At 45.0% G+C, this 26,125-nt stretch overlaps 1 protein-coding gene and 1 long non-coding RNA gene across 2 annotated transcripts in view; one reads left to right on the top strand and one right to left on the bottom strand.

The window, feature by feature from the left end:
* Positions 1-1,558: 1,558 nt before the first annotated feature.
* On the bottom strand, positions 1,559-2,312 carry LOC124626434 (uncharacterized). Its single transcript, XR_006981259.2, has 3 exons — positions 2,155-2,312; positions 1,815-1,964; positions 1,559-1,642 (listed from the first exon to the last, which is right to left on the bottom strand). It is a non-coding gene; the product is annotated as an uncharacterized LOC124626434 (long non-coding RNA).
* A 982-nt stretch (positions 2,313-3,294) lies between these two features.
* Positions 3,295-26,125, top strand: part of chd9 (chromodomain helicase DNA binding protein 9) — a 49,426-nt gene continuing 26,595 nt past the window's right edge. Inside the window, exons 1-7 of the mRNA XM_053676778.1 lie at positions 3,295-4,027; positions 10,085-10,491; positions 22,499-22,604; positions 24,048-24,194; positions 24,673-24,741; positions 24,852-24,907; positions 25,329-25,446. Coding sequence (XP_053532753.1) covers positions 3,998-4,027; positions 10,085-10,491; positions 22,499-22,604; positions 24,048-24,194; positions 24,673-24,741; positions 24,852-24,907; positions 25,329-25,446 — 933 coding nt within the window. The 5' untranslated portion in view covers positions 3,295-3,997. The remainder of the gene's footprint in view (positions 4,028-10,084; positions 10,492-22,498; positions 22,605-24,047; positions 24,195-24,672; positions 24,742-24,851; positions 24,908-25,328; positions 25,447-26,125) is intronic.

Genomic DNA, 26,125 nt, shown 5'->3' on the forward strand with positions numbered 1-26,125 from the left:
GCGTTCATCATGCGTTCATCATGCGTTGATCATGCGTTCATCTTACGTTCATCATGCGTTGATCATGAAATCATCTTACGTTCATCATACGTTCATCATGCGTTCATCTTACGTTCATCATGCGTTCATCTTACGTTCATCATGCTTTCATCTTACGTTCATCATGCGTTGATCATGAAATCATCTTACGTTCATCATGTGTTCATTTTACGTTCATCATGCGTTCATCTTACGTTCATCATGCGTTGATCATGAAATCATCATACGTTCATCATGCGTTGATCATGAAATCATCAAAATGTTCATCATGCCTTCATCATACGTTCATCATGCGTTGATCATGAAATCATCATATGTTCATCATACGTTCATCATGCATTCATCATGCGTTCATCATCAGTGCCTTCTGTGGGAGAGAGGTGTGAACCGCAGTCTGTTGTGTAACGGATGTGTACGTTATTAGAAGGCTCAGCTCTGTTACATTTCATAAGAATATCAATAACCACCCGTCACAGACAGGTGTGTATACTGTAGTAGTTTTGCTAAGGGTCTCTTTTACATGTTTTTTTTGGGGGGGTTGAATGATAATGTTTATAGCTCTAACTGAACACACAGACTCCTGTAATGATATGACTGATGTGTAATAGAATTTCTCCACGGTTTATTCATTTCTGATGGACTTCGGAGGATTCGAAAGTGAAAGCAAGAGTTTGTCTGAAAACTTGGATGAACCCAAGTTCTCTCTCTCGCACGTTGTCTCTCTATCACTCTCTCTGTTTCTCTCTCTTTATCTGTCTGTCTCTCACTCTGTCTCTCTCTCGCTTTGTCTATCACTCTGTTTCTCTTTCTCTGTCTCTCTCACTCTGTTTCTGTCTCTCTCTCTCTCTGTTTCTCTCGCTCTCACTCTCTGTCTCTTGCTTTATCTCTCTATCACTGTTTCTCTCTCTCTCACTCGCTCTTTCTGTTTCCCCCCCTCCTCTATCTAGTTCTCTCTCTCTTTCTGTTTCCCCCCTCCTCTCTCTCTCTAACTATTCATTTTTTGTGACAACCCCGCCCCTTTTAGCCAAACCCCTCCCCCTGTCAGAGCACAGCTACTTCATCTCATTTGCATATTAACTGTTTGGTTGCCATGGAGCCTGTGCCATTTAGGCCACGTGACTGTGTCAGCATGTGTCTCTTCCCCCTGCTGCTCACTGCCAGCACATTACTGCCACACAAACACACACACACACACACACTCTCTCTCTCTCTCTCTCTCTCACACACACACACACACACACACACACTCTGTATGTGTTTCACTGTCCGATCTCTTTCCCCCCCCCCCTTTTGCTGAGCACATTACTTTCCTTCCTTTTTTAAACTTTTTATTTAAGATATTTATCATTTATTTGAACACACATGACTGCTGTGATGGTTTCAGTGTGCTTTTCTTAGACACAGACATGTTGTGTGTTGATTACAACATTATTCTGTATTTAAAATGGGATTGAAGTCATTCTAGATACGGTTGACATTTTTTTCCTTTGCTTCTGCCACTAGGTGGTGGAGGAATTATGTTTTCGGGGTGTCCGTGCATCTGTATATCCATCCTTCCGTCCGTCCATCCATGCATCCATCCATCCATCCACGCGTCTGTCCGCTATATACAGCGCAGTACATCACAAGAACAAGACGGTGAATGTTTGTAGGATTTATATCAAGAGCTATCAAGGTCAAACGTCTGAAATAGTTATTCTTCAATAACTTCCTTCCTGTTTGGAGTCTAATTTAATGGTATTTCAACCAAGCATATTAGTAAGAAGAAGGAATACCCTTGTAGGCAGTGGAGGCATCACCATCCATCATCCCCAGTCCTTCTTGTTTGGGTGTAGCTCTAACTCTTAACATCATTACACTCCCACATTTCTCTATAGAGCGTACTGTACGAGTGACCCGTTATCTCCGTTCTAAATATGCTCCTGCTAAAATGATTTAAAAAAAAAAAAAAAAAAAAAAAAAGCATATCTTTTAATAACCAGCCGAGATTGATTGAACCGTCATGACGTACGTCTGAATTTGGTACTATTTCTGACTACACACACACACAAAAAAAAGACACTAGTATCCACCAAGACCACTCATCTGTGATTGATTCACTGATAAATGACCTACTTGTGTATAAACGGACTGATTCCATGGCAATCACGTCATCTGTTCTGGTCCTACGCTGAATCTCAAACTCTGGCGTCTTGTGACAAAAGAGTTTTACTAGAATTCATTCTGACGAGTAACGGTTTCGGGTCATTTGGGAGCGTGTATAAAGTGCTACTGAGATTTATGAACACCTCTTACGGCGCTTTTCCACTGCACGGTACAGCTCGACTCGCTTTTTGGAAGCGTTCCACTGTGGATAGTACGCGGTACTGTTTTAGTCCCGCTTGGGTCGAGGTTCCGAGTGAGCCGAGGCGAACCGATACCGAACGTGATTCTCCATAACGAGTGGTTCTGTATTGTTCCTGAATAAACGTGTCATTTAATACATCCTTTTCGGGTTTCCGCAAAATATGAGGTTTCCTTCGCCAGTCCAAAGACGTGCGTTGTAGGTTGATTGGCGTTTCCAAATTGTTAAAGTGCGTGTGTGTGAGATCGTGCCCTGCGATGGATTGGCGCCCCGTCCAAGTATCCCCTGCCTTATGTACCCGGGTTCCCTGGGATAAGCACCAGGATCCCCCGTGACCCTGTGTAGGATATGCGGTACGGAAAATGGATGGACAGATAGACGATGCACGAGGGTGTCTCAGAAAAGTGTGTTGCAGATGATCACGATAACGATATTATATCGTCAGATCACCCAGCCCTCATCTTATCGTAACTAACACGGACAAGCGGCAGATTCCCCCCACGAGCACCTGGTGTTTATTTTGGACAAGTGCTGTGTGTGTATTAAAAATACACTGCATGTTTTTCCAGGACACCAAACATCCGGTCAGAGGTTGGTCCGATGGACAGAGTAGAGAGAGAGAGAGAGAGAGAGACACGGCCGGCCAATTGTGCACAGCAACAGATGAGCTACAGTAATGTACAGTAATGATAGATGGAGGGATGGAGGTGTGATATTTAGTAATGACCCCGTTTTGTTTTCAATGCATAAATGCATTCTGAGCAGGACAAACCAATAACTAAACAATAGGATAGATTTATAAGACGTAATAAGATGCAATCCGGTATGTTTAGGGTTAATTTGTGAACGTTAATGCCATAACGGTGCTGCTAGCCCCCTCTGCTGGCCCACGCGCTCTCATAGAGAGAGAGAGAGAGAGAGAGACTGTATTTTTAACGACATCTCTAATATTCACGCTGATGCATTTTGATGCGTCGCCTTTTTCGCGTTGCTCCGTTTTCCGCGCGCGCCGCAGCTCGCCCCAAAGGACAGGAACGACGGAAAAGGAGAAGGAAGAAAAAAAAAGAGGGACGTGCATAAGAAAAAAAAAACCGTTTCTTTGTGTGTTTATTTATTTTTTGTTGTTGTTGTTGTTGTTCTTATCCGAGATGTGAAAAAAAGGAGGAAGAAGTGGCGGAGTGTAAAAGTGTAGGCCGTGTGTGAGGGCGAAGAAGAAAAAAAAAAATAGAGAGATAACTGATAGAGAAAAAGGGAGCAGCGCGAGACGGAGCGGAGCCGCACGCGACAGAATGAAAGAGTGGCGGATGAGTGCCGCGGCGTTGGTAGTGTCGTTGTTATTCCTCTCTTTTAATTCCTTCGCTTCCTCGTTTTTCGGCGGTTGTAAAGAAGTGTGACTGCACGAACGAAGGCCGGCTAGGAGAGGTGGAGGAGGAGGAGGAGGAGGAGGTGGTGGTGAAGGGAGAGAGAGAGGGGGAGGGCGCGAGCGAGCGCGTGTAGCGGAGAGACAAAAAACCCGGCGGAAGGACACGAGTTTTTTTTTTGTGTGTGTGTGCGCGCGCGTGTGTGAGGCGCCTGGAAGACAGAGGAAGGAAAAAAGGGAGGAAAGACAACAAGATGTCGGCGGTGAAAAGACCGAGAGGACGGGTGAGTGAGTGCTTGTATATGATACTGATAAACAGATAGAGATATAGAGGGAGAGCGGTGAGCTCGCGCTGCAGGCTCGCTCGACGGCCGCCATCTTGCGCTAAACTGTTACCGCCGCGCGCGCCTGCATGGGGTTAGCATGGCGCCTCGTAAATGTAGCATTAGCGCTAGCATTAGCACAAGCGCGGTTAGCCTTAACCAGGCCTCGGGGTGGCAGGCTAGGGTGCTCGGGGTGAGTTTTGCTTTCATCCTTGCCCCCCTCCCCCCTTTCATCACTTCTTCTGTTCTCCCACCTCCCCTTTCTCTCTCTCTCTCTCTCTCTCTCTCTCTCTTTTCTTTCTTTCTCCGTGTGTTTCTGTTAGCTAACATGCTAATGTAGTGTGAGCGCACAGAGCGGTGTGTCATTCATCAGAGAGTCTCGCGTGCACTTACAGTCTCGTGTCTTATAAAGCTTTATAAAGGGGTTTCATTTGTTTTTTCCCCCTCCTGTATCCCCCTTTCACAGGCCGCAGGAGGAGGAGGAGAGAGGTTGAAAATCACTGCAGTGCTGGCAGCCTGTAATTTCAGTTATTTATAGATGTATTACACAGCTGCAGTGCTCCCACTTTGGTGCATTCTCTCTATCCCCTTTTTCATTTTCCAGTTCACTCCCTCCTTCTTCCCCCTCTCCCTCCCTCCGTCCCTCCGCTGTTGTTTCATATCCCATTTTATCCTTTCTTTCCTGCAAAAAAATTCCCTAAAATGGATTAGTCTGTGTCTCTCTCTCTCTGTCTCTCTCTCTGTGTCACGTGACTCTCTGTATGCAGGCCATGTTTATCCTCTACATGCTTAGTGTTTATTTCCTCTCCTCCTCCTCCCCCTCTTATTGTTTCTCTGCTTCTAGATAATTCCCTTTATTTTAACACGCAGGAGTAAAAGCGCGAATCAGAATCGGGCCTCAGCTCGGATGGGTGTGTGTGTTTATAGGTGCTCCCCTGGTCTCTTTTCCCTTCTCTAATCTCTGGATCTGTGTGTGTGTGTGTGTAATGAAATAAAGGCAGTCATGTATAATTCACGTTATGATCGTGTAGCAGGCCGAGGCACGCTGCCGACTGTATTATTCATGCCGGAACGGCTGACGTGCCGTCTGTCTGTCTATTTTATCTTTCTTTCTTTTCTTTAAAAATTCCCCCCCCCCCCCCCCCCCCCCCCCCCCCCGTTTCACCCTCTCAACCCTTAAACGAGGTAGCGTTGACAAATGTAAAAAGCCAGCATGTCGTCCTCGGCACGTTTTTGTATCGCTCTCGTGGGCTTCGAAAAGATGTCCCGGTAATGTCCTGGCATCTGTTCACACATACATTTCCTTGGATCACGTAAGGGTGGAAGGACACGTCACCGCTCTCGTGGGCCGTGTTCCCACTCGAATTAATCCTACTTAAATGCTCGTAAATGTGCCTGTGTGTAGAAGAAGCTGTCGAGTGAACAGTGGAAAGCAAATTCGAACCAGTATTTTAATTGCCCCCCCCCCCGCCCCCCCGATATGATTATATGAAATCGATATCGTTATCAATTTCCGCACCACAGGAGTTTTGTAACAGGTTCAGTGACTCCGCCGATCTTCAGGGTAATAAGTACCTGATTGGCTCGTCGGGTTATCGTTTTACCTGGTGGTGTTTTTATTTCTATTTCATTACCTGGTTAAATAAGTTATTTACGTAAACCTCACTGGAGCTCTATAGATGCATTTCTATACGTTGTTTTTAAGTTTTATTTCTACGTTCTGATTGGCTGACAGACCTTCAGAGGCTTGCGGTTATTTTTCCGTAAACGCCCGGCTAAAGTAGCTCCGGTCAGGTCTTGACCACGTTACAGCTTCGCCAGGTGAACTGAAACAACGGGAAAGTTATTTAGCGTTCTGTCCATCACGGCGCACGCGAACGTTTAACAACAAACTAAATGGCGGACAGTTTACAGTTTCCAGAAACTGTATGAAAATGGCGGGTCGTTGGATTATTAGAAATATAACACACACCTGAGCTGTTAATACCTGTAGGCGAAATTGAGCTGTGGATATGCGGTTGTTGTGGGGGGAGAGAGAGAGAGAGAGAGAGTGCAAGAAAAGAGAGAGAGAGAGCGCAAGAGAGCATGTGTGATTGCAATAATGAGAGAAAAGCCTGTGAACAAGTTTCAGTATTTATTTATTGTATTTTCTGCAGTAATATTAAAAAAAACCCCCAAAAAACGAAAAACCATGTGAACAAGTAGGCTTATCGATATTTATTTGTTTGTTTGTTATATTTTTATATTATCAAAACAAACGACTCTCTTTCTCTCCAGTAACTGCATCTCGGTGGCGCGAGCCTCGGTTAGTAGCTCTGTAATAACGTGGAATTACAGCGGAGGCTTGAGATGGGATGCGTAATAAATTCGATCCACAAACGAGAGCGTCTCAAGGACAAAAACCTGACAGATGTCTTGAAACGAAGGGTGTCGTTCATTTCACATGTAGTTCATTTTAAAAGAACCAAACCCAGTTCACTGAAAGTGGACCGGAAAGGGAACCAGCCGAAGCCGAAAGTGGCCTCGGTCTTTTTTGGTGTCCACGATATAGTGGACTCAAAAGAGAACCCGGTTCTTTTTTTTTTTTGGTCTGCTTCCGGAAATGATATGATCACAGACCACCACTTCATAAGACCTCAGAATCGCCCTGGAACCCTTTAGTGTTGGTGATTTAGTGTTGTTCGGGTCTCGCGGTGATTGATCGGATGATCACGACACCGTTTGCTTTTTCCAGAGGCAGATTAAAATACGTTTCAGCCTGTCGCAAACTTTCTGTTGTTTTGTTTTTGTTCGGAGTCGTTTATCAGCGTGACGGTCGCGGTAAATTTTTGACCTGTCCCCGGACAGCGATTAAAAAACCGCCCGCAGGAGGAGCGGTGAGTTTCCGACGGGTCGCGTTTTCTACGAACCCGGACGTGTACCTCACGCGATCACGTTCGAGGAGGCGCTGGAGTAGAGAACGCTGAGACGCCGGTTCTTATTTCAGTTTGGGGCGAGCCACTTTCAGTGTTTAAAGAGAAATAAATAAATAAATCGCAAAGCATACACATGAAGCGTCCATTTGACGTTTTCTGACTCGGGAAGTGTTTAATGTCTGGGGGAGGGGCACCGAGACTAAATACGGCAAGTAGCAGCAGACCAATTATTTTTTATATATATTACTCCTCCAACGTGAAGCATCATCTGCAGAGAAAAATCAGACACGTGACCCCCACCAAAAATAAAGTTAGATAATTCGGCCTGTAATTTTCTTCGAGGAGGACTGAGGGAAAGCGCTGATGCGGCCGATCCGGATGGAAGTAAAACGGCGAGGCGCTTCTTTAAAACGATCGATTACCCCAGGACCTCGTACGTTTAATCTCGTCTGAATTGGGATTTTGTCTGTGTTTAATCTGCTACTGATGTAAACGCTCGCAGAAAAACACTAACAAATCCGCTGTCTAATTTTGGCTAAGCGCCGCTGCAAATTGCCTTGCTAGCATGCTAGTTTATTATTATTATTATTATTATTATTATTATTATTATTTTTTTTTTTTTTTGGTCTTTGAGCACACCTTTCCTCGCAGCTATGATCTCTTTCAGTTTATGAAAACAGTTAAATAAATACTGACGATTTAATAGAAAAGTAACTGAGGAAAAATGGGAAGATGAGAATATGTTCAATGTAGATGTGATCTTCATTGTCCTTTTTTTTTTTTTTTTGTTATAATTATATACACACACACACACACTCACATACATGTTTGGGTTGGCGCTGAGAGATTTGACCTTTTAATTCTCATCTCTGGCTTGCATGTTTTTAAATGGAGGCTTAACACAGCGATACGGTAAAGCGGTAATATTTTTAGCGTTATCATTCTGGGAAAATCTCAAATGCGCATGTGTGTACACGTTATTCCTGTTCAGCGACATGCCCAGGCTTAACGTGTGTGTGTGTGTGTGTGTGTGTTCCAGAGCGAACAAGCTTTATTATATAGCCTGGAGAGTCTGAGGGGGGAAAAAGACATGGAGGATTTCCCTTGTTTTGAAGCGGAGTGTGTGGGTGGCATCGCCAAGCTTTCATGGGAAGAGAAAGGAAGTGAAGGAAATGGGAAGGGAAAGTATTGTGAAAGGAAGGGCAGGGAATAGGAAATGAAATATAGAGAAAGGGATGAGGAAGGGAAGGAAACAAGAAGAGATGGAAGTAGGAAAGGAATGTGAAAGTATGGAAGGGAAATGAGAAGGAAATAGGAATGGAAAGAAATGTTAAAGGAAGTATAGAGGAAGGGAAGAGGATGGTAAGGGCAGGGAATAGAAAAGGGAGGCGTAGAGGAAGGGGAATAGGAAAGGAAGGAGAGGGAGGAGGAAGGGCAGGGAATAGGAAAAGAGAAATATTAAAGGAAGGGAAGAGGATGGTAAGGGCAGGGAATAGGAACGGGAGGTGTAGAGGAAGGGAAATAAGCGCGCACCCCACCGCTGCCCGAATGAGCGAGGTCCTGGGTTTAAACTCCTCCACGGCGGGACGGTGTCGCACCCTGGAGTTTTACTATCGGAGTGAAGTCGAGTCTCGAACAGAGACGAAGTGTAAATCCTGTGGCGTGAGAATGTTTCCTCGGGCCGCGCGAGCTCGAGCGCTGCGACGAGAGCCCGTCGCTCTGACTGCGCGGAGGAAAATAAACGTGTTGCAGGACTTCCATTTGCACTATGATGTATAAAGCGTACCTGATTGGGACTGTTCTTTTTGTTCTGCTGTACATCAGCCTACCTGTGTCAGATTTCCTTACGGAGTGTGTGTGTGTGTGTGTGTGTGTGTGTGTGTGTGTGAACCCAGCTCATGTACATTACAGCAGGCTTTTTGCTGAATTTGATTACTGAAATGAACACCATGTTCTTCTCGGCTCTTTTAAGGCTGGAGCACTGTTAAGGCTGGACGATATGACTACTTAATACCGATATCGTGATAAATTACATCACAGTACACCTTTTTTATGGGAAGCAGAAGATTTGATGCTAATGCTTTGTACTGTTTTAAATACCCCCCCCCCCCTTTTTTTTTCCTTTCAGTGCAGACATTAAAATATTATAATGGTAGTATCGTAGTTCCTTTCCTTCTCTTCCTGGTTGCTTTCCATACTCTTGCCTTCCCTTCCGCTGTACTTCCTTTCCTTCCTCTTCCCTTCCTATTTCCTTCCTCTATACCTCCCTTTCCTATTCTCTGCCCTTACCATCATATTCCCTTCCTCTATATACTCCCTTTCCTATTTCCTTCCTCTTCCCTTCCAATTTCCTTCTCTTATTTCCCTTCCTCTATACTTCCTTTCACATTTCTTTCCTTTCCTATTTCCTTCCCAACCTCTTCCCTCTCCTGCCTTTCCTGTTTCCTTCCCTTTCTACTTCCCTCTTTTCTTGTTTCCTTCCCTTCCTCTATACCTCCCTTTCCTATTCCCTGCCCTTGCTGTCCTCCCCGCTTCCTCTACACTTCCTTTCTGTCCTTTTTGTATTTCTTTCCTTTCCTATTTCGTTCCTTCCCCCTCCTTCCTTTCCTCCTTCCTTCTCTTATCTCCCTTCTTCTACACCTCCCTTTCCTGTCCTCCGCCCTTAACACACCCTTCGCTTCCTCTATACGTCTTTTCACAGTTCTTTCCTTTCCTATTTCCTTCCTCTTCCCTTCCAATTTCCTTCTCTTATTTCCCTTCCTCTATACTTCCTTTCACATTCCCATTTCCTTCCCTTCCTCATCCCCTTCTCTGTATTTCATTTCCTATTCCCTGCCCTTCCTTTCACATTTCTTTCCCTTCCTATTTCCTTCGCTTCTCTTCCTATGAAAGATAAACGACGCAGGACGTAATTTCTTTGTCTTGCATCGTGTTTAAAAAGTTGTATAAGGGCAAGTATATGGTATATTCTCAGTAACCATCACCGTTTGAATATTACATGTAACCTGCATCTAAATGAAGTTTTCTTTAACATCATGCTGTGTTCAGGATGCATGTAAACGCCTTTTCTCTCTCTGTCTTTTTTTCCCCCCTTTCTCTCAAGCCTCCGAAAAACACTAATGGTTCAAGCAACCAGGCCCGGCTGCTCAGCCCACCGATGAAGAGCAGCTCCTCCTCTTCTTCCTCCTCCTCCTCTTCCTCGTCTTCCTCGTCTTCGTCCTCGCACTCGTCCTCCTCAGAGAAGCGTGTCCCCAAGCGGCAGCAGCAGATGGAGGTGTTGTCGCTGGAAGACAAGCAGCAGAAGGCCAACCGCATCATCTCTGAGGCCATCGCCAGGGCACGCGAGCGGGGCGAGAAGAACATCCCGCGCGTCATGAGCCCCGAGAGTTTCCCCAGCTCCTCCCAGCTACACAAGCACAGAGCGGGATCCTCGAAATCCAGAGCGAAGAAGGGCTGCAAAAGCGCTCGCATCATCAAGTCTCCCAGAGAAAAGCAGAAGAGTCTGATCAAGTAAGAGCTGCTCCTCGTCGTGTTTTTACTCTAAATCTACAGCGTCTGTATCCATTCCTTTCGCCCGAAGGTCCGTCTCGGTGCTCTTTCACGCAACTCTGAATTAGAAACTTTGGATTCGTGTGCTTTCCGTCTCTTTTTGTTCGAAGGCTGCGTCCACGTTAATACGGGTAGATCTGAAAACTGCGTTTTTTGGTTGTCAAACGCTCGCGTCCCTATACCACACGTGTGTAAATACGTATTTCCGTCCCATGTTTAGTCAGAAATGCAATCTGAAGGTTGCACGAGGTGACGTTAATCTGTATCGGGCGCAACGGCTGCGGTACGACGTCATCCTCTATCTTGTATGTTTTGAGTGGAATGGGTGACATGACGGCGTCACGTGGCTAAAAACACTTCATCGCTTTTTGAATAGCTCCGTTTTCTCGGTCCAACACGAAAATGGCGGTTTATCCGCTCGGAAGGGCGTCTTCAGAAAAGGCCCAAAACGTTGAGAAAGAGATGTTTTTAAATTTATCTGGATTCATGTGGAAGTAGCGCAAATCTGCAGAACTCGTGGTGTTTCTGTAGCGCTAGAGCTCTGGGCGGCAAAATGAGAAATATGCTAAAAGAAACAGCGCGTTCGATTCACACTACGCCGGACGAGACGGTTCACTTTGCGCGGGACGAGTCGGTTCACTTTGCCCGGGACGAGTCGGTTCACTTTGCCCGGGACGAGTCGGTTCACTTTGCGCGGGACGGTTCGGTTCACTTTGCGCGGGACGGTTCGGTTCACTTTGCGCGGGACGGTTCGGTTCACTTTGCGCGGGACGGTTCGGTTCACTTTGCGCGGGACGAGTCGGTTCACTTTGCGCGGGACGAGTCGGTTCACTTTGCGCGGGACGAGTCGGTTCACTTTGCGCGGGACGGGACGGTTCACTTTGCGCGGGACGAGTCGGTTCACTTTGCGCGGGACGAGTCGCTTCAGAGTCTAATCACTTTCCATGCAGTCAAACCGACCTAGAGTTCTCGGACGTTCTCAAAGCTGTTCTTTCGGTTCCAAGCGAACGTGACTCCCAATAGAACCACAACCAAGAGCAAGAACTCACCAGGGTTCAATTAAGGGACTGAACCTCTGCGTACATGAAAGCACCGTGACTGAATTTTGCGTTCTCCTTCTTATTTGAGTCAAACTGCTGACATTTCTGAGTCCTTCCTGAGTTTTGGAGGTAGCTTTTTCTCCCCTTTCATCTATTCATGCTGTTAGGTCTGTAGCGAGTTTGAACCAAATCCGCTGAATAACAGGAAACTCGTACACAGCTGTTTAGGTTTTGCGTGGGTAATTGATAGGAAGCGAAGGCTGTCTGGGGTCAAATCAGAGATTAAGGCTTTGTATTTGGCGTATGGTCGTACAGCAGGCCTGTTTAAGAGTCGTTCTGTTATTGGGAGCAAAGTCCAGGTCTATTTACTGTCTGCTAACATGCCGCCTGGTATTTGTTAGAAAAGAGAAGCACATCTGTGTGAGAGGGAACATGAATTATAGCTTCAGAACTCAATAGATGATGAGTTTCATTTTCGTTTGTTCCCCCCGAACCCGTGCATGGAGACTTTAGGAAGTGATTCGAGTGATTCCCTCAACAGATTTTTAGAATTTACGTTTCATCGGGTTTCATTTCTGTCACGCACCTGAGACGCGAACCTGTCCGTGCACCTGAAATAAGTCTTTCCTTATTTCCTGTCCTTCCCTTTTCCTTTCCTTTTTACATCCTCTCCGCAGTCTTTCTCGTTCTTGGCTCTTTTAATTCCTTTCATTTTCTTTCCTTTTCCTTTTTTATATCCTCACCTTACTCTTTCTCTTTCTTTACTCTTTCCCCTTCCTTACCCTTTTTATATCCTCGCTTCACTTTCCCTTCTAGTCTCCCCCTCTCTCTCTCTCTCTCTCTCTCTCTCTCTCTCTCTCTCTATTTATTTATTTATTTATTTATCTATTTATTTAAATGAGCGACAACATGCGTTTCGTACGTCTAAGTCGACAGGGGTTATGAGATCCGAGATCATCTCCAGAACGTCGATCACGTCCATGATCTCGCCCGCACGTAAGCGTGGCTGGACGAGATGAGCGTAAAGGTTGTGGGAGAAGACGACGACGTTCCTTGTCCCTGTGAAAGTCTACCAGATCGTACTGACGGCTGCATGAGGAAGCGTCTCTCCGCCGCAGTTTGAGCTTCTTTACCGTCACTATTACAGGAAGGACGAAATCTGACCGTAGATCAGCACTAAGCACTGACATCATTCACACGCTGGCGCTCCGGTCCGAGACGCACCTGTTAGGAGGAACATCGAACCCGCGCGGCCGCTCTCTAATTACTACCATTACACTCATTTTACCGTTTAATGATTTTTGAAGGATCCGTGCCACAGAAGAACAGGCTTTCTTCCTCTGCTTTTTTTTCTCCCCCCGCCGTGTAATACGAGCGTTATCCGCGCAGCAGTGTAAGTAGAAGAATCGAGTTTGACACAAATGGTTTAGATTTGTATTAGCACTGCTCTGAAAGCTCGTGCTGAAGAGTCTGAAAAGCACTTATCGTTTCCTTCATCTGGAGGCTCTGCGATATTAAAGTAGCGTTTATACGGCATGATCGTGCCTGTCCGTCATCCCGGAAGGGAAACGGAAAGAAAACGTTTTTAGCCGTGTTCTCGAGGCGATACCTTTTTTTAAACTTTTTGTGCGAAATTGTGTTCGTTTCCCGCAGTAACGGCCTCCTTCGATTACCGATTTGGATCGGATCGAACCGTCGCCTGTTAACATCAGCTCAGCCAATGCCATTCCGAGGAGACAAATGTTCGCGCGGTCTACGTGAGCCTGTCGGTTCGTCGCGTTTTCATTTGTATCTTTTTATTATTTTTTTTTATTTATTTATTTTTTTTGCGTTCGTACTTTTAGTAAATACTGCTTTTAAACCTCAGGCCAGAATTGTTTAGTTGGGACGACTGCTGAACGTCTTAACAGCTTTTTTTTTAACGTCGCTGTGCGTGAAATCGACGCAACGTCGATGGACGGAGATGTTTTGGATTCGAAGTGTGTGAAGAATGCCTCAGAACCGTTAGAAATGTACGGCGAGCTAGTTAGCTAGATAAGCTCATTGATACAGATTAGGATATTTCTGACTAGCATCTTTATTTTCTCTCATCTGGGTTCTGTTTAAAGGTTAGTTATATGAGGTTTTTTTTTTTTTTTTTAATGTTTTTGCACATACTTCCGTTCCCGATTCCGGAAAGATCTTCCGCACCCTATTTATATAAACCGTTCTAGCGTCAGCCAGGTCGCATCGGGGCCGGCGCGCGTAGCTCAGCCATGGGGGGCATTCGTAATGAGTCACTAAGGACTATAGTAAGGTGTTTTTTTTTTTTTTTCTTTCTTACGTTAAACCTACGAATTAAAACCCGATATCCCGGACACTAAATCCGCCCGACCCAGCCACCCGGTTTTGCTCTGAGAGCGGTCTATAAAACCGGTCGCTCTCGTATCCGGGACGATGCTAGCGTCCTGCGCCGTATCACAAGGCCAAGTATGAACATATTCAGCATTCCAGCTCATGGAGGAAAAAGCAGCGGGTGTGAAATTTCTGCACGGACTTGCCAGCTACGGTAAACAAATTAGCTGTGTGACTGACCCAAATACTTCAGCTGCAAGCTGCACAAAAGCCGAGCAGGATGCACGTTCCGGTTGCACAAGACAGCTTCTTATTTTTAGATAGATGTGTTGTGTTTTTTTTTTTTTTTTTTTTTTTACTTTTTAAAAAAAATTGACTCCCCCAAGACGAGGTGTAAGAAAAGCCTCGAAGCTTGTTCTGCGCTGGATTTGTACAGACGTGGAAGCTGTTCAATTAAAGAAAGTGAAACACTGAGGCAGTGTACAAGAGTAGAGCACAAGGTCATGCTAGGGTTTTTTTTTTTTTTAAACCTGCCGTTTAAAAGCATAACCAACAGGATGTCGTAATCCAATTTCCTCTTGCAGTAGCACTGTGCTGTAAGATCGATGGTTTAGAGCTCGAGTTGAACGTTGGTTATTTTTCAGATTTTCCTTGAACGCCGGAGTTAGTCATCCGCTTGGACTCGGACGTCAGGCTGTATAACCAGGGGAACAGACCGACTCGGGAGTGTTCAAGCATCGACGTCTTATACACGAGCGCCAGTCTTTATACACTTATTATGCAACGGAGCTCAACAGTGAGGTTCAGGAAGTAAAAATCTTTTCTTTTTTTTTTTTTTTTTTTTTTTTTTTTTAACCGTAGGGAATTTTATTTTTAGCTTGACTTGCCCTTAGATACAAGATGGAAGCTGCAATTCGTTCTGATTTCAAGATTACTTGAATAAAAAATGATCGGACTTGGTACAACGCTACTTTTTCATTTCAGATACTCATGTCAAAACCTTAAGATTCTGCCCGATATCAAGGTGTGTTTTTTATTATCTCTTTTCTTCCCGTTTAAAAACGACTAAGCTTTCGAAGGATTTTTAAGCACTGAACACGTAGCTAAAAACACGACGCCGACACACCCGCAGCTTTCGCGCATTCGTTACGAGATCGGATCTGTGAGGAGTTCATCCTTTATTATCCCCCCCGCCCCGAAATCCGATCCACCGGTTTAATTTTTTAATTTTTATTTATTTATTTATTTATTTATTGCTGGAGTCAGACATCTTTTTTTTGGGGGGGGGGGGGGGGGGGGGCAAGTCACAAAGCGAGACCAACCAATCAAAGATGTTGCTGTAACCATGGAAATGGAGCACTTGAATCGACATGCCCTCTTGCGTTGTGGGATTTGGTCCAGCACTTGTTGAAAATATCTCCTTAGAAACACTAGGAGGAGGATAATAATAATAATAATAATAATAATAATAATAATAATAACGATGTACAGTAAGTGTGGTGAAAATACACGACACCATACGCTAATAGAAATGTGAGACTTTTCCCAGGTTTTTGCTTTGAAAGAATTTCCCTAAGGTCACGATTCATCGCGTAGCGCAGGGAAAGCGACCCAGTGACATCAATCTCAGTGCATTATGGGAAATGTATATTTTCCTGAGCTCGTGGAACACGTCGTAGTTGCGTAGTTCTACCATTGAAACTCTGGGGGAATTTGTCCTACGTGTTGCAACGAAGATGGTTTCCTCACGGCTGGCGTCATTCCAGCTCATCTTCCGTGGTTTAAACGAGACCTTGTGCAGTCAGGGAACACGCTATCAGCACCTCCTCAACCCACAGCTGTGCTTTTGGCACAAGAACACACCGCCAGCCGTTACCGGTGTCGCCATAAAAAGCCGATAGGGATCACGGCGTGTTGATGTCGGTTATCAAGCAGGAGCCAAGGGTAGGTCAGACTAACCACCCGCATCCCCAGCCTAAACACCAGCACTGTCGAACTACGTGTAGAGACTGGATCACGAAGATGAACACCAACCAGGATTTTAGTTTTTAATGAGAACGCCTTACTTGGTGTGTAATGAGAAGTAGTGGCGTAATATTTAAAAAATAAATAAATAATAAAAATAAAAACGACACCTGAAACCTGGTCGTGATTCGGAGTCGAGCTGGATAAAAGACTTCTCGTAAAACATACGTCAGTAAACACTCTGCTGAGAGATCATTGATGAACACGGGGCGCTTTTAAAACTACCGCTTTTTGTTTCACATCTATTGTGTAAAAGGAGAACCGTAGAACAAAGGCCAAATAGACCAACGACTACGGACAGCGGTGATCTAACTACTAATTCTGAATGAGACAGAATTGTGATTAAGGTGTTTACATGGGTCGCTTTTAGAATACTCCTTTTCGTGTTCCCGTTTTACATGCTATAGATCATAGATCGATTAACGGCGCACGTCATTACGTCACCGCGCCACGCCGTCCGACGTTCCCTCCAGAATTTCACGTATCGACGTACAGTTGGTCTTCGTCATGGAACCGTATACAGTTTCGGGTGTGTCATCTTTAATTTTACGAACGCTCCAAGTGCGGTTCGTTATCCATCGTGCCGTACGTGCTGATGGACGACTTGTTGAAGCCGTGGGCTGCGTCCCAAACCGCGTACTTACCTACTATATAGTAGCGCAGATGCATGTATTTCGCCTACTATACGGTAGGCAAGTACGCGGTTTGGGACGCAGCCGTGCTCTCTCGTTCGCCGTCAAACGGTCGAGCGCTGCCGTGTGTGTACGTGTCCTGTCGCAGAACGCGGTGAAAACTCCCACACGACGTTCATAGTGTGATTAAGGTGTGTACGTGTCTGTAATACGCGTCGATAACGCGACTGAAACGGGAATACTCCACACGTCTTAATTCCATCTGTGTTTACTTCGAGCACGACTTCAGTCGGATTAACGTCATCAATAATCGTCGTTCACGTGCTAGTTTCTTGATCCGAGTATCGTCTTAATCGGCTTAATATCGGATTATTGTCGTCCGTGTAAACGTACTGCGTTGCGTTTCCATTCGTGAACAGCTTCATTGTTTTATTTCTCGCTTCTCGCATCAAATCGTTGTAGGAACCGAGCCGAAGTGCGGATGCGGTGAACTGTCGGATTATAGACGGGTTACTTCTTCTGGAGTAAAAGCTCCAAGCCCCACTGACCCGCTTCTCTACATCACACATCAGTGTAACTGTCAGCGCCGCCGAGCTTAATCCTTCCCCGAGTCAGTCAGCGAGACGGATCAGACGTTCAGACGTAGCGAGGAAGACAAGGGGATGGCTGGATGGATGGATGACGGGTTCATGATTGTGCTGAAAATAAATCCTAAGTCTTATTCGGATTGCATCCGTTCATCAGAGGGATGTTTGTAGTGCACATCTCCTCAGTGAGAAAACACTCCCACAGAGCAGCGAGTTTCTAACAGGTTGTTGTTTCAACCTACCTACATGGCTAAGAGGTGCTGGAGTAGAAAACAGACGCTGCCTCTTATTGCAGTCCGGGTATATTAGATATATTTAATATCTAGAGGAGGGCCACGCGACTGAATAAAACCCACAAAGGAGCATCTTTTAAATCAAATGGGAAGTTACCCCAGGTGCACTTAATCCCAAATTAATCCCAGCTTTAATAAATCTAATCTTTTATTATTGATAATAATAATAATAATACAGGCTAGTTAGCTTGTACAAGCTGAGTGATTGGTAGCGTTGGCATGGTAACAGCGTTTCTGTGTTCGTATCTGCTCCAGTCAGAATGTAACCATGCATGTGAAAGCAAAGCTAATCCTCGATGGATAAACCTCCGTAGTAAACATCTCGTGAACGTCACCGAACCCGCAGACGCAGTAACGACGTGCGTGTTGCAGAAATCCTGAGCGCCGGCCCGACTTTAAACTCTGAGGGCGTTTCTGAGAAATCTTTGAGGACGCAGTCGCTGAGTAGTGCGGTACCTTATAGTGTACCGCTGGAGTGGGTGGCGTATGCAGGGTCGGGTGGAGTCGTGGAAGAAAAGAGAAGTCCAGGAGAAAAGGAAACCATCTTGATTTTCGATCGAGACGATTTGAAGGCGAGATGAGGACGAGAGAGGGTGGAGTGACGTTAAAGCTTATACAGTATACATACACCGTATGGCCAGAAGTGTGTAGACATCTGACTTTCACGTCTTTTGTGTGCTGTAACGTTCCAGTTTCTCTTCACTGGAGCGAAGACGTCCAAGCCATGTGCACAAAGCGAGCTCCGTGAAGACATGGCCTACCAAGGTTAACGTAGAAGAACTCGAGTGTCCCGGACAAAGCCGTGACCTCAACCCCACTGAACACTTTCGGGATGAACTGGAACGCCGACCGCTCCTCAGATCTCCTGACCCAGCTCCAGTGCCTCTCGGGCGTTTTAAAAAAATATCTCGAACGCCGTGAGAATGAATTTATTTTCCGTGCGCACATCCGCTCACACATCCCTTTTTCTCTCTCCGAGCAGATCAGTGTTGTGTTTACGTTCTCCTATGTTCTGTTAGCTGATTAGGCAAATTTATGAAAAGTGAAGCGATTCGAATAACGTTTTAACAGCTCGTAGATGGGCGTGCGTCACGGAAGTTCGATATCCGAGGTAACGGAGGTCTCGTTTTAGAAGCACACAACCCACAAGTACTTCCCTCTCTAAGCGCAAAACGGCGGCGCTCAACCGTCAAAGAGAGCACGGCCGCGTCACAAACCGCATACTTGCCTTCCGTATAGTAGGCGAAATACATGTATCTCAGCTACTATATAGTAGGTAAGGACGTGGTTTGGGACGCAGCCCACGGCTTCAAGCAGTAATCTGTTAGCACGTATAGCATGATAAATAATGAACCGCACTTCAGGCTTTCCTAAAATTCAAAACGAAACACCCAAAACTGTACACGGTACCGTAACGAAGATGTCGATATCTTGTCTTATCTATTGTATTGAAAAAAAAAAAAGTTTAAAACACCTAATTATGACATTATACGTTGTTCTGATTGTTCTAGGGTTTCTACTTGCACTTTATTTATTTTTAATTAATGTTTTATAAATATTCGTTGCGTAATTTCTGTATTTTCGATGTGTTTACACACAGCATTATTCACCTGTATAGTTGATTAGTTTCCTATAGTAGCAGCTCGGACGTGGCCGTAGTGCTGGCCGTAATTAAAAAATAACGTGTTTGACGCGTGTATTAATGCTCTCAACCGAACACGTTATCGTTTCTATAGTAACAGCTGTTTCTATTAACGCTATGGCGCTTTCCATAAGGTGTGTTTGTTTTTATCCTAATCGGTTATTTTTTTTTCTTATTGCTTCCTTTAATTGTCCTAGGTCCTTTTCTAATTATTGTGAGGAAGAAGTGGTGTATATAACGTGGTGTAAATTACATGTGTTTACCAGAAACCCCCCTCCCCCCCTCCGGTTTAGGCTTAAACATCGTATCTGGAACTTCACACCAGGTTTCCTCATCTCCGAGCTGTTTCTCTCTTGTTTACCGGCCTGCTCGTCACAGCTGCTGTGGAGATCATGTCGCTCTCAGGAAGTGATGTCACCAGCCTGCCACCTACGCTCCCTCTCTGCTTGACGCCGTCGTTCAGTTGCTAGGCAACCTGCGACGTTCTCATTGTCCCCGGAGATTACGGAGTGAAGTGTAATGCCATCCAGCGGTCGCGTCTCTGCGAGTACGCGTTCGCAGCAGGCGACCTGCTGTGTGAGTCACGACCCGGACACACCTATTCAGCAGAACAAGGGACGGGAAACAGTGAGCTTAAGCAGCTAAATGAAGAAGGAGCAACATGTGGCGAGACACACGATTTGACTAGCAAAAGAGAAAGACTCGGGGGGGGGTAAAAGTGCTGCTTCAACAACCCGCTGCGACGTCATAACACGGCGTCTGTGATCCGCGTAATCCGTGTGACTGGATAGGCGTTTATCCGCCGTCCTGCGTCTTTACCGCTGCGTATTCGTCAGCTAGCTAACCGCCGGGCAATATACTAGCACAGTCCCAGCTTTGGGTTGCCTGGAAACCAACCTGTTAGGCTAAAAACGTCTTCGCTAACATAATACGTTATAACATAATGCGACCTGATTGGTCAGAAGGTGTCGATTACAGTAGTTTCCTATAATAGCAGCTCTGACATGACCGTAGTGCTGGCTGTAATTAAAAACAACAGGTTTAGCGTGTATTAATGCTCTCAATCTAGCACGGTATCGTTTCTATAGTAACGGCCGTTCCTGTTAACGTTATGGCTCTTTCTGTAAGGAGAAGTTTATGGAAGGAGTCTCCAGTGTTAGAGCTCAGTGTAGGTGAGATTTCCACCATGTGGAAGTCTTCAGGACTTTTTTCTTTGTCCTCTTATTAACTTCAAGAGAGAAAATTGAGCCTTTTTTTTTTGTTTGTTTGTTTAATCCCAGTACAGTAAACCGGTGTTGCATTTCGCGAACGGAAAGCGACTTATTTTTAACGTTTTTCGATCAGTGTAAAGAAATTTGATCGCCGTAGGTGTGATATAAGATGAGTCAGGACACTGTCGGGTTTCTGTGTGTAGAGTATCGTGATTGTGGGTTTAGCTGCTGCTGAGCAGGGCGATGGGAAAGGGAAAGGGGAGGGGCGTGAGCCGCCTGCTGGGCAAATAATTCACACCCCTCCACGGTAACACCGATACAGGTCCTGTTTACACCAGTGCGTTTTCGTTTTTTAAAACTCATAACTGTTGCTGAAGTCACGCCTGTCGTCTACACTACTACAGACTCCGCGTTGCCATACTCGGACGCTTATATGACGCCTGTCGTGTTTTCGTTTTCTGAAAACACGCTAGTTTATTTTCCTCCTAGTAAAAAAAAAAAAAAATCGTTTGGTCTGATGCGTGTAGAACAGCGGCGTTATTCCATCGGGTCGCATCGCACCACCACGGACCGCGCACGTTTAAACACGGCTAATTTATTCATTTCAGTTTCATTCAGGAAGAGTTTTTCACACTCTGGTTGTCGAACCCGCTTGTCCGCCATGCGGCCGCGAATAAAAGGCGGAGGCGAGATCCGCTCCACGCTACCGTTTCAAATCCGTGTAGTAAACGTCGGTGTTTCTCGGCCGGCCGGCGGTGCGCGCGCGCACACACACACACACACACACACACACACAAAAAAACACACGAGTACTCCGCTATAACCATACTGGTTTCTAAGCTCTCCAGAAAGAACATATTGTTCTCCCTCTGGCACGGAGCGAGAGCAGGACAAATCGCCGTGTGGAAGTTGGAGTGGATAAAGAAAGAAAGAAAGAAACACACACACACACACACACACACACACACGGCAGGATTAAGCCTTGGGCATTGCTTTAGCTCTTTGTTCTGCTTGTGCTGTTTGTGGTACCAGACTAGGCCTCCTGCCATCACATTCCCCCTCAGACTCCACGAGACGTTCGTTATTAACGTGTTGTTATAGTTCGGGTCAGGGTTCTGATCTCTAAGCCCGGTTCTGTAATGGGTGCTGGGGTTTTTATTTGTGAAACATGGCGGTAGGAAGCGTTTACAGTGCTGCCTTGCAGATGGCTTCATTCATCAACCGTGTGTTTGTGCTGTAAAAGCAAAAAACGTGGTGGCAAACAGGTGCTTTACGCTCACGGGAATTTACACGTGACGAATGGACAGGACGTTCGCGGTGTTGCTGTGATGGGGAGAAAAAAATTATAAAATGAGTTTGAATGACGTTTTTGAAAACGCACAAGTTCTCTCCATCTCTCTGTCTCGGGCTCTCTCTCTCTGTCTCCCTCTCTCTCCATCTCTGTCTCCGTCTCTCTCTCTCCATCTCTCTCTCTCTCTGTCTCTCTCTCTCTCTCTGTCTCTCTCTCTCTCTCTCCCTCCATTCTGGTTCTGTACAGTTTCATGTTTTTAAACCGGGTTTTTTGTGTGTGTGTGTGTGTGTGTGTGTGTGGACGAGTAAAGAGTGTTTTCTGGAAACCAGGGTGTGTTGATCTTCTGTTGGTCTGATGATAAAATCTCCTGTGCGATGGTTATGAAATGATGAGAATTCACCACGGATGTCGTCCTTCTGAGAAAGTTCTTGGGGCTGCGCTTGCTTTACGCTACGTCCGACCGCTTCCTTCCCTCCTCAAGTCTTTCAGTGATGTGGTTTAGTGAGAAGATAAAAATCTCTCCTCTAGTACTTTAACCTTTTGTGCTGAAGTCAGATCACGCATGCTGATTTGACATTAGTATTAAGAGGTCTGAACATAATTTGGATCAGACTCCCGTCTTCCTGTGACGAAAACCAACGCGGACTTCTGTTTTGTAGATAAACTTTTTCATCTCTCCCTCCCTCTCTCTCTCTCTCTCCCTCTCTCTCTCTCTCTCGCTCTCTCTCTCTCTCAGAAACCTAAGGGAGCACAAACTTTTGCTCTAAGATATTTCACTGTTTCTGATGTAAAAATGTGTTAGTCTGATACTCTGTATTTCAATACGATGTCAAAAATACAATTATTCTGATTGTCAAAGTGATGTGGTGTGTGTGTGTGTGTGTGTGTGTGTGTGTTTTTATAACCTCTTTAGGAAAATAGTGATAAAGATCGGGAAGAAGAAGAAACGCAAGACGGAATCTTCAGACGAGCTCTCGGATGATGAACCGCCGCCTCGACGACCCTCCAAAGACGACTCGGTGAGTAGCTTCATTCGTGTGTGTGTGTGTGAGAGAGAGAGAGAGAGAGAGAGAGAGAGAGAGAGAGAGAGAATGTGTGTGAGCGAAGAATTAGCGCAAGACAAGCTTCAGGCTGCACACAGTGTTAAACTAAAGGGTTACAGCTGATACATCTCCATCCATCCTCATCTCTCTCTATCTATCTATCTGTCTATATATATATATATATATAGTCTTCTTTATCTGCCTCTCTGTATCTCTCCCATTTTCTTTATCAATCTATCTCTGTAGCGCTCTCTTTCAGTTTCTCTCCCTTTGTCTCTATCTGTCTATCTATCTTGCTAGTACTCTCTCTCAATTTCTAACCCTTCCTTTACTCATCTTTCTATCTCTGTATGTCTCCCTCTATATTTATATCACTGTCTCTCCTCCATCTCTCGCACTCTCCCTCTATTTATATCTCTATCGCTCTTATCCGTCTCTCTTTGTCTAGCACTTTCTCTCTCTGTTTCTCTTTCTAGCTCTTTTTTCCTCTGTTTCACACAGCCTCTGTCTATCAATCTCTCCATCGCTCTAAATCTCTCGCTCGCTCGCTCATACACTCTCTCTCTCACACACACACACTCCAGATCTAATTATCCAGGTTAAAGCCCTGAGTGTTAATTAAGGCAGTGTGCTGCTGATGACTCAGTTATCCTGCTGGAGATAAAGCGCATGCCCGTGTCACTCTGACGTGTTCTGGGGGGAAACGTCGAGGCCCGACGGACGACGTCGAGGTCTTTCAGTTGGTCGTGTTGTGAGATTTTCTCTCTTTATTATCTCGCGCTCACATTTAGGCCACAGAGATATTTAGGGCACGCAGGCACACTGTACTAGTTTATTACAGAGGCCTCTTCCGGTGCTCACACTGATTGGATGATATGTGTGTATAAATTGGTCTCTCTCTCTCTCTCTCTCTAAATGCAGCATGTTCTCACAGTCTCTCAACTTAAAAAGCAATTTATACGATCGTATCTTTCCTCGTACGATTTGATTTGGATTCGCAGTGCCGCTACACGATTGTAAATCATTTCCTCACACGTCTTGACCGTCCTGTCACGTTCCTCCATCATACAAAATAACGGATTGCCAATATTCCAAGTATCGCTCCGAGAAACGCAGTGTATTTTCAAGTGAAACTGCTTGTTTGGGCGTGCAGGACAGGACGATACCTGAGAATATGTCGGAGGAGTGGATGGAGTTTAAAAAAAAAAAAAAGTCCCAAGGTTTCGTCCCGTTTTGAATAAGGTCATATAAACCCTCCTCGTTCTTCGTGATGGTCTCGGCAGCTTCCGCGTGCATGGAATAATCGCAGTACCGTCTCGCATGTTAAATATTACGTGTCACGATATCGTGACCGTGTACTACTAGGTTATTTATTTCTTTTTCTCGTATTTGCTTGTTTGTTTTTGTGCGTGTTTATAGAAGCGTCGGTCGAACCGACAGATAAAGAGGAAGAGGTACGCCGAGGAGCAGGAGGCCCGGCTGTCTGATGAGGAAATGAAGGTCATCGCCAAAGCCAAGAAGATCAATGCGAACACTCCGAAAGAGCCTGCAGTACAGCTGTTTGTGGTGAGAACACACACACACACACACACACGACACACTTCTCATGAAGAGTGCTTCCGGTATTTGGAAGGGTAGCGATGGTGCTTCCCGATACCGGTACCGTCATTAGTTCCTGACTTTTCAGACACGCCGTTAATTAAAACGTCACTGCAAACGGATAAAAAGAAAGTACGCCCTCTTGTTCGAGTTAGTTAGCACATTGCTGTGAAAGAGAAGGACTGTAACACCTCAGTAACACCTGTGCTGTTACAGGAAAACAATAAATGATTAATCTATTGGTTATAGTTCTATTACAGCACCCCCACTACATCTCTCTCTCTCTCTCTCTCTCTCTCTCTCCCGTGTGTTACCACGCCGTCCACTTCTCGTTCCATAACGTCACAAAACGAAACCGTGAAACGAAATATCTTTCCGTTGGTTAAATGATCGCTGCTAAGTGAAACTGGTGTTTGTTTGTTTGTGTTTTCCTGATCTTTCTCAGGAGAATCCCAGTGAGGAGGAAGGAGCGGTGGTGGATAAAATCATGGCCTCTCGCGTAGTGAAGAAGGAGGTAACGTCAAACCCGTCGCACTAATTACTTTATACGGCGCGTGTAAAGACGTATTTCATTTATTTCGTTTTGCTTAATGAAATCGTTTGTTTGTGTTCTTTCTACAACAGGTGTCTCCAGGGGTTGTGGTAGAAGTGGAGGAGTTTTTTGTCAAATACAAAAACTAGTAAGTCATTATTATTATTATTATTATTATTATTATTATTATTATTTTCGTTTTTCTTTTCTTTCCATAATAATAATGACGTCGATGAGTACTTTTACTCCCCTTTGCCTTTGAAGTCCTTAACCGCGAAAGCCGTTCCTGGCTCTTGTTATTAAGTAAAGAACGACGTGAGCGGCGGTGGTGTGGAAACTCGCAAGGCATGCTCGCGTATCTAAATCGCTAGTTCCCGAGTTACTGTTTTAGATGTTCTCGGCTCTGATTAGCGCTTTCCTGATTAAAGTAAAATGAAATTCATCTCTGTTTAACGTTAATAACGCGTAATAGGCTTACACGAGCCCGGGTAATACATAAGGCAGGATCAGAAAGCTGTTGACTGCGAGTCGGCGTGTTTTTTTTAATGTGTGTGTGTGTGTGTGTGTAGCTCTTATCTGCATTGTGAGTGGGCTACAGAGCAGCAGTTGGAGAAGGACAAGAGGATCCAGCAGAAAATCAAACGCTTCAAGATGAAACAGGCCCAGAGAGCGCATTTCTTCGCCGATGTAAGTGTGTGTGTCTTAGTTTTCTGAATTAAAATACTTTTCATCCTTTTACAGCTAGATATTTGGTTTTTTTTTTTGTGGTCATAGCAGTGGTCACCATCCCTGCACCTGGAAGTTCACTTTCCTGCAGAGTTTAGTCTCAACCATCTAATCTATTCCCGCTAATCAGTTCAGAACTTCCAGCTCCACCAGAAACTGCCGTAGTCACTGTAACGCATGTTACAGGGTGTATCAAAGCTCTCCATACATCATTTATGATAGGGGGCATCATTTCATTTCATACTACCGGTCAAAAGTTTACACACTCGTTCTTTATTATTTTTTTAGTTCTCCACGTTTTAGAATAATAATAAAGTCATCAAAACTCTGGAGTAGCACATGGAACTATGGGAATTATGTCGCGATTAAAAATCCCAAATAAAGCTAAATAATTTAATATTGTAGCATCTTCAAAGAATTTCCAGAAATGTATTCTCGGCGTTTTCTCACCGGATCTCTTGAGGAATTTCCCCGAGATGCTTTTTAAACAGTATTAAAGCGGTCTTCACCTACGCCAGACGCTTATCGGCTGCCTTTCGGAAATGTTCCGCTCCGAGTCGTCCGTTTAAAACGTTTTTTTTTTTTTTTTTTTTTTTTTTGTAAATGAGATGTTTGTTTTCTAAAGAAAGAAACGAAAACG

The sequence above is a fragment of the Ictalurus punctatus genome, chromosome 27 (assembly GCF_001660625.3).
Source record: "Ictalurus punctatus breed USDA103 chromosome 27, Coco_2.0, whole genome shotgun sequence".
NCBI lineage: Eukaryota > Metazoa > Chordata > Actinopteri > Siluriformes > Ictaluridae > Ictalurus > Ictalurus punctatus.